The sequence below is a fragment of the Ascaphus truei genome, chromosome 2 (assembly GCF_040206685.1).
Source record: "Ascaphus truei isolate aAscTru1 chromosome 2, aAscTru1.hap1, whole genome shotgun sequence".
NCBI lineage: Eukaryota > Metazoa > Chordata > Amphibia > Anura > Ascaphidae > Ascaphus > Ascaphus truei.
In genome coordinates, this window is record NC_134484.1 from 71,297,582 (window position 1) to 71,311,022 (window position 13,441).

A 13,441-nucleotide genomic window follows, 5' to 3' on the forward strand; every position below is an offset into this window, starting at 1 on the left:
AATAAATAAACAAGGGACACAAATGGGCACTCACCCTTTCATCAATCATCCTTGTAAGCCATCTCTTGGTGAGTGTGTGCCCCCGGACTGCCTGCAAGCAAAAGAACAAACAAAGGGACGTCATCAAACAAGACAGCGCAGGAAACCTGGATGATGCATAATAACATGTACATGCTTTGTTAAAAGAATAATACATATTAAATGTTGGGTTATTTTTATGGGCAATTTTCCAATGCTTCCCCAGTGTGCACGTCCTGCCTTCTGATTGTGCTCAGGCTTGTAGTTTAAAGTGCTGCACCGCGAGTCATTTGTCCAAGGTCACATGCTCAAAGCTGACAATACGTCACACGTGGCTGTGTGTGGAGAGAGGTGGCCTAGGCCAGGGGTGGCCAACTGCAGTCCTCAAGGGCCACCACCCAGCCAGGTATTAGGGATGTCACTGCTTCAGCACTGTTGGCTCAATCAGTGGCTCAGTCGAAGACAAACACCTGCGCGGAGTAGCCTGAAAATCTGGCCTGTTGATGTCCCTGGCCTAGGAGAACACCAAGCATGTGAAACGCCTTAATACAGGCTAAAGGATTACTTGCAATGACCTTATGCTCACCTTACATTTCCAAGTTTGTCTTGTGCTCACACATTTCTCTCTCAATGGATAAAGTGGAATTATTCTCCCCGGTTATTCCTTTTCTCCTAGTCCCTCCCTGTCAGTACACACAAATGAGGAATTAAGTCCAGCCCAGTTGGAGGTAGGACAAAACTTTCCACGAATCAGGCTCCATCAGCCCCTACAATGCTCCCTGCTCTCCCCCTCACAACAGTTTTCTGTCTAGCAGAGAAACAGACGGAAAACCAGCATAACAGATAAACAAAGCATATCGGTAGCTTCGCTGGCTTATACTATACATGCGTGTGTGTGTCTTCATTTATATAGCGCCATTAATGTACATGGCACTTCACAGCAGTAATACAAGTGACATAATATAAATAAGAAATAACACAAAAGGGAATAAGCACTTCAGACGTAAAAAAAAAAAAAAGTAACATTAGGAAAAGGAATCCCTGCCCCGAAGAGCTTACAATCTAATTGGTAAATAGGAAGAACGTAGAGAGACAGTAGGAAGGCGTTCTGTTAAGTGCGCCTGCCAGGGGTCAAGGTCGATGTCTGAGGTACAGTAGCCACGGAGCTACTCATATGCTTGGTTAAGGAGGTGGGTTTTAAAGATAGGTCTTGAAGCAGCAGTCCAAGCTGCAGTTTTTTTTTACATTTTATTTTTTTCCCCTTTAATGTGCGCTTCCATACAATCCCCACAATGATAAGTAATTAGCGAACTTTACGATCGATCAGCAAAGATTCGGCTTGGTATTCACTAAATGGCTGTCAGTGCAGCAGAAGAGGACCAAAGATGCAAAGTTCTGTGGGGAAGATCATGTGACCAGGCAGTTACAAGATACAATTGGTGCACTGCTAGAGAGGGCAGGGTTCAAAAAAGGGGTGTGCAAGAGCCTGTTTCAGAAGTGTAAGGGAATGTGACTTTGTAAATGGTTGCTATAGAAGCAAAAAATGCTTCTACATTATAAGACGCCACAGACAGGAGTCCCACCACTCGTACAACGCCTATTTTCTCATGTGCAAATGTGAGTGTAATGCAAATACCTTTATTGTGATACAATATACTTTTGAACATACCACACCGAGTTTCCTTTTTCCTCATTCCCGAGTACACAAGAGGTTTATCCACACCACATCACCCTGGTGAAGATCTATATTGACATCCCTTGCGAGTGCTGCTCCATTTAAAAAGAGAGATTGAGTCTCTAACATGCTTTAAATTCATGAAGAAATATGTGAGTGCAAAGATATCACTTATACTTTAAGAAAATGACCACATGCACGTCGCACTATTTTTGTTTCTTATTTATTTTTTCACATATGCTGAGAATTTTCTGCGCTCCCCTCACCTGGAAAAGAAAAAACAAGATTTGCGAAGACCCAAGAACGGTCAACAGAGGGTTATCTTGAGCTGCTTAAAAAGTTTTCACCCCATCACTAGCACTATTTGGTGGTGGATTCCACATACTAAATTGTATTCACATATAATAGGAATTCTGTTATCCAATAAGATTAATATATCCTTTTTCAACGATATTAACCGAATTATTATAATATATATATATATATATATATATCACTTATTTTGTATAGGAGCGCCCAATTACACCGTTTCGCAATTTTATATACACGGACCTTGACACCTTACAGATGCACTCACCATAACACCCTCCTACTGTCTCTGTAAGTTCTCCCTAATTACAGCTTGCATCAGGGGTCCCCAATCTTTGTGCACAAGGGCACACTTGAGACTTCAGGAGAGAGTGGCGGGCACCAACCAGTTACCTTGCGGGGAGCTCTCCAGTGCTGCGAGAGGCATGCAGGAGCAGTCAGCAGCACTGTGGGCATGGGCACCCACAAAAGGCTTGGCGGGCATCCCGTTGGGGACCACTGACTTAGAGCGTAAGCTCTTGGAGGCAGGAAATCCTTTTTGTATTGTTTTCTGCCTGAAGAGCTTATTCTCAATATGTGATATAATATGATGAGCATTACTGCTGTAAAGCGCCATTTACCTGGATGGCCCTCTATAAATAAAGACATACATAAAAAACGTTGAACCAAGGAGGGAAAGGTGCACTGCATGTGGGCACTAGAAGAAAAGGAATTAACGGCAAGAATAATTTTTCTTCTTATGTCCCTTCTATGGCAGTAAAAATGAATATCAAAGCACCTCTGGGGTGGGGGGAGAAACTAATTAAAAAAAAAAAAAAAAAACACAGACAACCACCATAGAAATAGAAGTTCAACAACAGAATTAACATGGCAGAGCACAGAGAAGCCCTTATCCGACATGGCAGAGACTCTGGACAGGCGGCAGAGCAAATGCCATACACAGAGCTCTAGACAGGCAGCAGAACAAACAGGGCTCATAGCCTAGCAGGGTGGAGGGCTCAATAAGGACTTAAGACAGTGGGCTAATTGGCCCAAACAGGAGAGTCTCATGCCACAACCAAGGTGAGAAAAGTAACAAATGACTTTTTACCCCATCTGCTTTTGAAGTACATTCACAAACCATCAGAAAGGAGTCCTGCAAATCCCACTTCCACTTTAGAAGCTTAAGAACTCTCCACAGAGGATCCTAATCAATCATATGGATCACAGAAGGTGTATCCTGCCTTTGGAATAGTAGCTGGCAACAGAGCAGTCTGTTTCCATACCGTGGCCCCTACGCTCACGACAGCAGAGAAATCCTCAACTGCCGTAAGATCCGCTTCCGGCAAGCAGGAGGGTATAGTTTATCACTAAATACAACAATGTAGGGGGCATAATGTTAGAACAATGGCTGGGACCAAGGATAATCCCGCACCTACTTGCTTCACGTTGGCCAAACAAACGTATTGTGGACTTAGGGGAAATCTTCTCCTTTGCCCAGGAAAAGAGAGATGCCCAAAGGCTGCCCGCACCAAGATGTACCTGACAACAAAACCTGTGAGGAGAGAACCTACCTCCTGAACGCATAGTGAGGAGGAAGGCAGGGATAATGCCACTTTCTGTATACCTTCCCGAGTGTTTGAAGCTTTGAGCCCCTCTGGGGATATTCTCTGCTCGTGTGTTTATAGGAGAGCGCGGAGCCCGATTCGTTTCAAGTTTAGTCCTACCCATAAATGGGACGGTTTTAGTACCCCAGTGAGTTTGTACTGGCATAGGAGGGACGTAGAGAGAAATCTGGTTAGTTATGAGCCACAATAATAGTAAGACGTATACAACGTCCTACTATAAAATGGGGCTTTTGAGGCCATGGAGTGAAGAGCCAAACCTTTGACATTCGGATTGACCGAGTTGCACATATGTGGTGCCATGTGAGAAAGGTATATACAATTCCCTGCACCAACACAAAACAAAATCATACATTTGCTGAAGGAGATTACTGCAACATTTAATCAGGGCGACAATGCCCCTGGCCTGAGAATTTTTGTGTCGCACCTTGGCTAGTTCCTGTGCCACCGGGTGATGCGGTGGGTTATCCCGGTATATCTCTTGCACTGCGTCCATCCAAAACTGCATCCTCATCAGACCAAGGTTCTTCTGGGATACAGAGTCTTTCACCTTTAAAAAATAAAAAAAAAGTTAATGTAACACATATGGAAGCTACAGCAAGTTATATAATAAATGGACATGTTTTACACTCCTGAAGAGCTAACAAATGTCTCAAAGAAGAACAGTCTTATATGGATCGAAATTGAGAAACAGTGTTTGCTACCTGCTTGAAGTAGGGATTAGGCAAGATGGATCACAATCCATGTATGATTTAGGTGCGTACATACATACGCATCTGTACACAACATATTTGCCCAATTATAGAGTGACCCTGAATGCAAGGCGACCATAATATCAGTAGTAGCTGGAAAGAAAATAGTTTGAGAGGATTGAAAATTCACATTTTTTGTTTCTTGCTCCATCTTTCAATACTCATTTTTTAATAGTAATAAACTTGAATGTGTGTCTGTGACTTATATAAACATCAGCACTTATAACAGTGAAAGTTGTGCGTTTCAGTCTTCTAACTTAGGGGTGCGCAAACTTTTCCCTGTGCGCACCCCTGCCTGCTCTCCTCGGCACCTTGCGCGCGCCCCCCCTCAGCCCCGGCATCAAGAGATGGGCGGGGTCATTTGACGCCACGTCGTTGGAAGGGAAGGCAAGTTATTACACTCATCTATTTGAACTGGACTTCATCTTTATTATTGGCAGTAAATAACATGTATTTGTAACCACTGGAGCACGCAACATAGATATATATCTATAGATAGATCTTTTTTTTTTTTTTAACTCACCTCATAAATGAAGTGCTTCAATAGCCCGGACACATGACTAGTTTCTCACACCCATACAGTAGTTGCTCTTAACAACCATTGTGGCCAGGCACTAACTTATTCCCTCGCCTGCTGTCCCTGTAAATCTCCCATCATTACACTTGGATTCAATAACAGAAAAAGTAGGAAGCGCAGTCAATAAAGGGTTGTGATCAAACTCTATATCTTTATTAAATAAACTTGTCTCAGGGATAACCCTCTAGGACAACAACAATATAAAAATCAATACATAAATGATGATTAAAAATTGTGCAGATGAAGTTGGTGTACGGTTACACTTAATGGGTCTCCAGGGGGTTAAAAACGGGAGTAGCCCGATGAATAGTCTTAATCCTGCAAGCTGTGCACTTCCCGGGCAGGTTTAAGTGAAGAGGGGTACCCCAGGGTTCAGACAATGCTCGATACGCTCACCCTTAGTCCACTATTGATCCGTGGTGGTCCTGTAGTCCCTCAGATCACGAAATCCGCTCCGGTGCGCACTGCTTAGATGTGCTGCAGCACGCGATACCACGTAGCCCTCCGGGTGTCCGGGTCTGATGTCACTTCCGGCTGTGACGCACAGACCCTTCCCGGTAGTCTCTGGGCTTCGTCTCTCAGTGCTCCTCCTCCTGATGGTTTCCAATAACCATGTAGACAGGTATAGCAGGTTTGAACAACTGGAGCCCAGCATGTGATGTTATCCGCTCCTCTCCACCGCACTGATAGAAAGCAAACACCCTATTGCTCCTCCTCCTACGCGTTTCACCAAAAGCCTTCGTCAGGGATATCATTACACCATGTGCCATAATGATTTATAGCAAAGTTAATTACAATAGCTCAATTACTCAATTAGTGTCATATTCAACTTTGATGATGGTTAAATAAATCCATTATCCAAACAAACTGGTGCAAATGATATACATGACTGGTTCATGTCACAAAAAGAAAAAATAAAGATTATACAAGAAACATAATATCATAAAAATTGATTACAATATATTAAAAATGTTGATAAAATTATTTTAAAATTGGTGTTTTACAAGAAATAAATAAATACATTCCTTTATAAATAGATTGAAAGCAATCATTACTAAACAATTAAATTCATTGGTAAGTGATATTTATTTTTAATTTTTAATTTAGATAAACAATTGGAACACATTTTATAACTCACAGACATTTTTAAATAAATAGCTTGCTAACTTGATTACAAAATGTCAATACATAAAGTATATTCCTTCATAAATTAATTAGTATTGGTCGTTCTTAAACCATTGAACTCATTGATATGTATTGATCATTATTAATTCAGCTAAACAGTTAAAACACATTTTTAACCCACAAACATTTTCAAATGAATAGCTAACTAACTCAGTTGCGAAAAATCAATGCATAAAATAAATAGTATAGTAAACAATCAATAAAAAAGAGAGAGGATTTAAACCATGTAAAATCTGATAGAGAATAAGAATGATTTCAACCCTTTATCAATAAAAGGTATAGGTGACAAATATCAATTACTGAAAAGCTAAAAGATCTAACTCCTCATTTAGACCCACTGGACTAATCGTTTGTAATTTGAATATCCAGTAGGTCTCCTGTTTCCTAAGTTTTAAAAGTCTGTCACCCCTGATGGTTGTTTGACTAATGTGTTCAATGCCCACAATAGATAATCCTCCTATATCTTTATTATGGGCTGATAAAAAATGGCGTGAAACCCCATGTCCAAGGAAACCTCTCAAAATATTTCTCCTATGCTCAGTAAAACGTTCCTTTAAACTTCTCTTTGTGCGGCCTATATAATAAAGGCAGCATGGACAACTGAGCAGATAAACAACGTATGTTGTATTACAGTTTATAAAATGTTTTATTCTAAATTTTTCTCCTGTTACGTTGGATATAAACTCAGTACACTTATTTTTAATGTGTTTGCAGGTTAGACAATTAGTACGTCCACATTTATAGCAGCCACCTGGGCATGATGGTAACCATGTGGTTTGATCAGTTGCATTCAATTTGGTTTTATTTTGTTTTAAAATAGTGGGGGCTAAAACATTCTTCAGATTTCTTGCTCTTTTAAAAACAATCTCTGGTCTGTTTTGTAATGTTTTACCTATGATTGGATCATTTAATATTATCCCCCAATGTTTCGTGAGAATTTTTTTGATATCATTACAGGCCCCATTGTATTTTGTAATGAATAAACAGTTGTCTCCATCTTTGTGATCTGTGCTAACTAACTGGTCTGATTGTTTAGGGATTTGTTTATCTTGTATCAAGCACACTCTATTTTGTCCCTTTACATTTAAAAGTGCTGCATCAAGTCTATGCTTGCTATACCGTTTTGCTAAAAATTTTGTGTAAAGTGCGTCTGCTTGTTCCATAAAATCCGACTCTTTTGAGCAATTCCTAAAAATTCTTAAAAATTGCCCATAGGGTATATTGTTGATCCAGGCCTTTGAGTGATTGCTAGTCCGCTCTAGATAACTGTTGGCATCAACTTTTTTTAAAAATGTTTTAGTTAAAATTTTGTCCCCCTCACTAAATAAAACTAGATCTAAAAAATTGATGGTGACTGGATGATGCTCATGGGTGAACTGTAGGTCAGACCCGGACACCCGGAGGGCTACGTGGTATCGCGTGCTGCAGCACATCTAAGCAGTGCGCACCGGAGCGGATTTCGTGATCTGAGGGACTACAGGACCACCACGGATCAATAGTGGACTAAGGGTGAGCGTATCGAGCATTGTCTGAACCCTGGGGTACCCCTCTTCACTTAAACCTGCCCGGGAAGTGCACAGCTTGCAGGATTAAGACTATTCATCGGGCTACTCCCGTTTTTAACCCCCTGGAGACCCATTAAGTGTAACCGTACACCAACTTCATCTGCACAATTTTTAATCATCATTTATGTATTGATTTTTATATTGTTGTTGTCCTAGAGGGTTATCCCTGGGACAAGTTTATTTAATAAAGATATAGAGTTTGATCACAACCCTTTATTGACTGCGCTTCCTACTTTTTCTGTTATTGTTTTCATGTTTACATTAGGGACTGGGGGTTCCCTGTTTCAAGAAGCTGCACCATTTTTTGGGTTGTGACTATCTCACTCATATATATATCTTTTTTAGCAAGACCCTATATGCACTGGACTGGTTCATGTCACATGTTTTGTTTTCTATGTTGTTTTATTGCCTATATTCATAGTAACATCCCATTTGGCGCTTTTACAAATTTTTTTTTTGTTTTTTCTTGTATGATTACACTTAGATTGTAAGCTCTTTGGGGCAGGGATTTCCTTTGCTATTGTCTGATCTTATTTGTTGCACTTATTGTATTATAATTCCCCGTACTGTATTGTCTCTTGTAAAACACCAAGTACGACTCTAGGCGCTATATAAATAAGGATATACATACATCAATATATTTGCACGTAGGCCTACATGTTATCCAAGGCAGGGGTGCGCAAACTGGGGGCTCTGCACTTAGAGGCCCCACACTCTTCCCCAAAGCATTTAAATTAAATGCCGCGGGAGCGCATGCGATGCCTCTGTAACTCACTTACCTGGTCTCCGGCGGCTTCGGTCGACGTGACGTCACATGACGTTGTGATGTCAGAAAACGCAGGCGAACAGGTAAAGGAGGGGGCGCGAGCAGGCAGGGGGCTCAGACTTAAAAAAGTGTGCGCACCCCTGATCTAAGGGACCCTGTTTTTGGGGGGGTTCTGGTATCTCAGAAGGATCTACGTCATTACGTGTGGACGCCGATCACGTGAGGAGAACCCGGAAGTGAGAGTCCCAGCCTAACATCGCAGAGAGCAGGTCAGCGCACCGGCTTCCCTACAGGAACTCAACAGCCTTCGGTTCATCATCCTCAACTACCGGACACCACTCCAACTCTATCATACAATGCCCTTGCATGTTGCTTCCCTGTAAATTGCCATTGCCTTCTATCCGATACCTACTACTGTGTACTTCAATATACCAGCACTATTACATCATCTTTGTCCAGTTGTTTATTTACTCTGGTCAATACATCTATTATCTACCATTTATTGAATTTGAAGCCAGCTATCAACAGGCCACGTTTGGGCTTTGTCTGCACTTGTGTAAGTGCATACTCACTGGAAACTGTACTTTTGATCATTATTTCACAGACAGAGTTGCACTATTTGTGTGTTTCTTTTGTTTTTTATTTTTCATGCTTTCAGCGGTTTTCTGCGCTCCCTGATTTCTCTACTATCTCAGAACTGGAAAATGGCATGATAGCAAAAGATACTAAAAAAAACTAGGATTAAGAGATTGGAACTAGTATGTTCCAAAAGCTAAATTTTTTTAAAAAAAAAATAATAATAATAATCACACATACATACACATACATACACATACATACACACACATACATACACACACATACACATACATACCAGCCTGGATGCACATTCTTTTAAATAATAGTATTATGGAGAGGCTCTTTACAATTCTAATACACCTATCCATAAGTCTGCTCTAGCTTGAAGATCTCGTTCTAATGCCCTTTCATTAGACAACATGCAATCTTTACATAGGTTAAAACTTTTGTCTTCACGTGTAAACATGAATTGTGTTGTAGTTGATGTTCTACAGATCATTATGAACCCACATTGTAAGAGAAGCCACTAAGAATCCTCATTCCTCAAAACTCAAAGACCCTGAACAACCAACACAATTGTAAAAACTTGTTCTACTTTAAAGAACCCACTTTTCTGTTTAATCCGGAATTTATTTACAATATTTGAATGGATTTCATGCTCTCAGTCAGAAAGATACAGAAGAACTCTTCCTCTCAATGTTTAGGAATTTGTGCATGCAACCACCACATTGTGGTATAACAGATGAAGTAAAACGATCAAGTTTTAATGTGAGGGGTGTTTCATGTACTTATAGATCCGGGTAACATAATACTGTACCTGCCTGAGACAGTTCTACATTAAATGCCCGAAGTGCAAACGCGGAATTTCGGGATCCTGGAGGCAGCAACAATGTACACAGGAATCCTTCATAGTCACGCTTTCTATACAATAACAAAAATACAAATATAAGTGGGATATTCAGACTGTCATGTTACGGCACCAAAAGCTCAACCCCTTCATTATCTGGGCCCTTCCCCTGCAGGGGTAATTATAGCATCATGTACAGGTAGAATACTGATCTATATCTGCCCCTTCCTCTTCCTGCAGGGGGCAATTACTTTCTCACATACTGGCAGAATACTGCCCCTCTATCACCTCCTACAGGTGGTGAGTGTCATCTCATCATATACAGATTAGCAGAGGGTAATAACCTGCCCCACAGATTAGCAGAGGGTAATAACCTGCCCCACAGATTAGCAGAGGGTAATAACCTGCCCCACAGATTAGCAGAGGGTAATAACCTGCCCCACAGATTAGCAGAGGGTAATAACCTGCCCCACAGATTAGCAGAGGGTAATAACCTGCCCCACAGATTAGCAGAGGGTAATAACCTGCCCCACGGATTAGCAGAGGGTAATAACCTGCCCCACGGATTAGCAGAGAGTAATAACCTGCCCCACGGATTAGCAGAGGGTAATAACCTGCCCCACAGATTAGCAGAGGGTAATAACCTGCCCCACAGATTAGCAGAGGGTAATAACCTGCCCCACAGATTAGCAGAGGGTAATAACCTGCCCCACAGATTAGCAGAGGGTAATAACCTGCCCCACAGATTAGCAGAGGGTATTTACCTGACTATCCAGCTAAAATGCCCCTCAATTAGCCCTGGAGGTATTTCCAGGGGCAGTTATCTCCGCACGTACAGTGAGAGCCCTCCTTACCTGACCAGCTCCAGGCAGTACGCCGCCGACTGCCCGCCGCCGGCCTGGGTATTGCTGGAGGAAGCGGACCGCAGAGGTGACCGCAGCGCGAGCCGGCGCTGCCTGAGCAGCACAGCGCGCGCCGCCATTACACTGGAGGAGCCGCCTCCCTATTGGTGGAGAAGATTGTCACAGAGAGTGCGGCTGCTGCTGGAACGTCACTTCTGCAGCGCCCGTGCTGTTGTTGTCACGTGACGGGAGGTTACCCGTACTCAGCGCGAGCCCAGGTGTCAGCGTTGTATGATCAGTTCTCTGTGCGTGGAAGGAAGAGGTGAGAGAGGTCTGTGTGCATAGTCTGCTGGAGCAGGGCTGCTCATCTCCAGCTCAACAGGTCAGGATATCCCAGCTTCAGCACAGGTATCCAAATCTGAGCCACCTGTGCTGAAGCAGAGAGATCCTGACATCTTGTTGGGGGGAGGAGGGGGCTGGAGTTGAGCCGCCCTATGCTAGTGGATGTAATATCTCTATTTGAAAGATAGCAGTGGATGTGCAAGGGCTGACGATTATATATTTTTTCTATCATCATTGTTATCATTTATTGGTAAAGGTTTCAAAGCCATTCATTCTTTTTTTTTCTTCCTGTCTCTCCGTGTAATACCCATCCTGCAGCCCTTGTTTATTCAGTGCTAGATGAAGACTTCTCCAATGATGGTACAGGTCCTGTAGTTGCAAGCCTCTCTTCCCCACATTGCTCTAACAAAGGATCTGATTTCATCCTCCCATCTTAAGCTGAGTCCCCTGTGCCGCTAACCGTGCTCATGCTTGGAGAGCGGTGACGACACCAACTCCCCAAGCATGAGCAACGGTTGTCCGCGCTATTTCGCAAGTGCGCGCGGGAGGCGCTACAGGCAAGCTAAGCGCAGTTCAAAGTCAGTTTTTCTTTTGTTTACGCAAGTGCCAAGCGTGGGTGAGCGTCCGTGCATGTGCTCTCCGCGTGAGTGGGGACATTAAAATTGAAATAGCCAGAAGCAACCTCGCTCAGCGGCACAGGGGACTCAGCCTTACTTTTGGTCATTTAATCTTCCTTGGAATCCAGTCGCTCTAATCCTGTACTATCGAGGTCCAACAATGGTAATTTCTTGTTGTATATGTCCGGCCCACCTGCCATTTTAATTTCTTCAACCTTATGATGATGTCACAGACTTCGGTATCAACCCCATTCATTCTTTTTCCTGTCTCTTCGGGTAATACCCAGCATACATCTCTCCATACTAATTTGCATTGTCTGAAGCTTCTGAATTATCTTTGCATTTAGGTTCCAGGTTTCACATCACTACGTGAGTACGGGCAAATTGTCTTCTTGAGGCACAGTGGAAAATTATTTGGAAAGATTGTCTTGTTGTCTTGTTTATTCCAAATGCGCTCCAGCCTATTTTCTTTCTGTTATTGATTTCCTTTGAAATGTTTCCATCCATTGATAATTGCTGGCCAAGATTGACACAGTTTTCACCATCTAATTCAATTTATTTAAATGTTTTGTAGAGTTGACGCGTTATTTAAACATCACTTTAGTCTTGCTTAGATTCATATGGAGGCCAACTTTATTACTTGCTTCCACGAGTTGTCTGATTTTGTTGCTGGAAATCTACTTGTGGCAAAAATAGCGATGTCTGCAAATCATAGGTGACCGGTATTAACCATTAGATTTTGATTCCTTGTTCTTCCCAGTTCAGTGTCTTAAACCATTCTGCAAGTGTTGTATTGAAAAGCGGGGTGGTAGAGCATGTTAATTACTCCGGAAAATCACCACTTTTACAACTTGAATGTGCTTCATTGTATCGTTGTAAAAATCGTTGTAAGTGATTTGGAAGTAGACTGATTGGCCTTGAGGTTTTCTTTCTCCCTTTGTGTGTCTGATGATAACTGTGGTGTTGCTCCATTGTTCTCAAATTTTCCTTTTTTTCAAGCAGCATGTGAAGAGTTTGGCAAGAACTTCTTTACTTCTTCCCTAGCTACCAAGATTTCAGCTGTAATTCCATCTTCCCCAGAAGCCTTGCCATTCTTAATGGATTTTATTGTCTGTGCTACTTTTTCTGGAAGGCCGGATGGTACGGTATTGGTGTTTTCTTGCTGTCTGTCAGCTGTATTATGTTGTATGTCATGTCTTATGTATTCTTGCTGAAGTTCTCAGCTGTCTTTATAATAAGGGCAGTGTGTTGATGATTTGCTTCCCAATCATAAGTTGCTGCTTCTAATTGAACCTTTTTGTTATCTTTGATAGTTTTCGCCATATCACAGAAACATTTTTCTTAAATTCAATTACACACTTGCAGATAGACTTGCACAGCTCTGTATATTCATTTTTTTGTTCTTGCTTCAATCCTTCTTGTTTCCTCAATAACTGCTTTGTCTTATCTGATATTTTCTTATCCTGTTTTTTGTTAGCGGTTGCTCCAGTTTGCTACAATCTTCATAAATTTTATAATTGTTTAAGTATCATGCATCCTGAGCATGTGATTTTTCAGCTCTTGTTGAAATTCTTTGCTATTACACTTATGGTTCTTGATTTCTTTTTCTTTCTTTTTTTTTCGTTTTTCTTTCAATTTTGGCATTCAGATGTAATTTGCAGGAAACTATTCAGTAGTAACGTCTCCTGTTAAAATGTAGAAGGACTGTGCATTCTTCAATCACATGTTTTTGTTAGGATACAGTCCATTTCATTCTTGATTCC

The 13,441-nt window shown here is 41.7% G+C and overlaps 2 protein-coding genes across 9 annotated transcripts in view; one reads left to right on the forward strand and one right to left on the reverse strand.

The window, feature by feature from the left end:
• NDUFAF6 (NADH:ubiquinone oxidoreductase complex assembly factor 6) overlaps window positions 1–10,904 on the reverse strand; it is a 47,195-nt gene extending 36,291 nt beyond the window's left edge. Inside the window, exons 1-4 of one of the 4 annotated variants that reach the window (XR_012795207.1) lie at window positions 10,732–10,902; window positions 9,852–9,951; window positions 4,034–4,156; window positions 35–91 (exon numbers count right to left, since the gene is read on the reverse strand). Coding sequence is in view for 3 of the 4 variants with exons in the window: in XM_075582699.1 (XP_075438814.1) it covers window positions 35–91; window positions 4,034–4,156; window positions 9,852–9,951; window positions 10,732–10,859 (408 nt within the window). In the remaining variant the exon portion in view is untranslated. Of the gene's footprint in view, window positions 1–34; window positions 92–604; window positions 710–4,033; window positions 4,157–9,847; window positions 9,952–10,731 lie in introns of those variants that run through there. The other 3 variants (XM_075582699.1, XM_075582700.1, XM_075582701.1) reach the window with 3 other exon arrangements.
• Window positions 10,905–10,922: 18 nt separating this feature from the next.
• Window positions 10,923–13,441, forward strand: part of INTS8 (integrator complex subunit 8) — a 53,258-nt gene continuing 50,739 nt past the window's right edge. For 3 of the 5 annotated variants that reach the window (XR_012795136.1, XM_075582692.1, XM_075582697.1), the window contains exons 1-2: window positions 10,956–11,041; window positions 12,681–12,818. Coding sequence is in view for 4 of the 5 variants with exons in the window: in XM_075582692.1 (XP_075438807.1) it covers window positions 11,011–11,041; window positions 12,681–12,818 (169 nt within the window). In the remaining variant the exon portion in view is untranslated. Of the gene's footprint in view, window positions 11,051–12,680; window positions 12,819–13,441 lie in introns of all 5 variants that reach the window. The other 2 variants (XM_075582696.1, XM_075582694.1) reach the window with 2 other exon arrangements.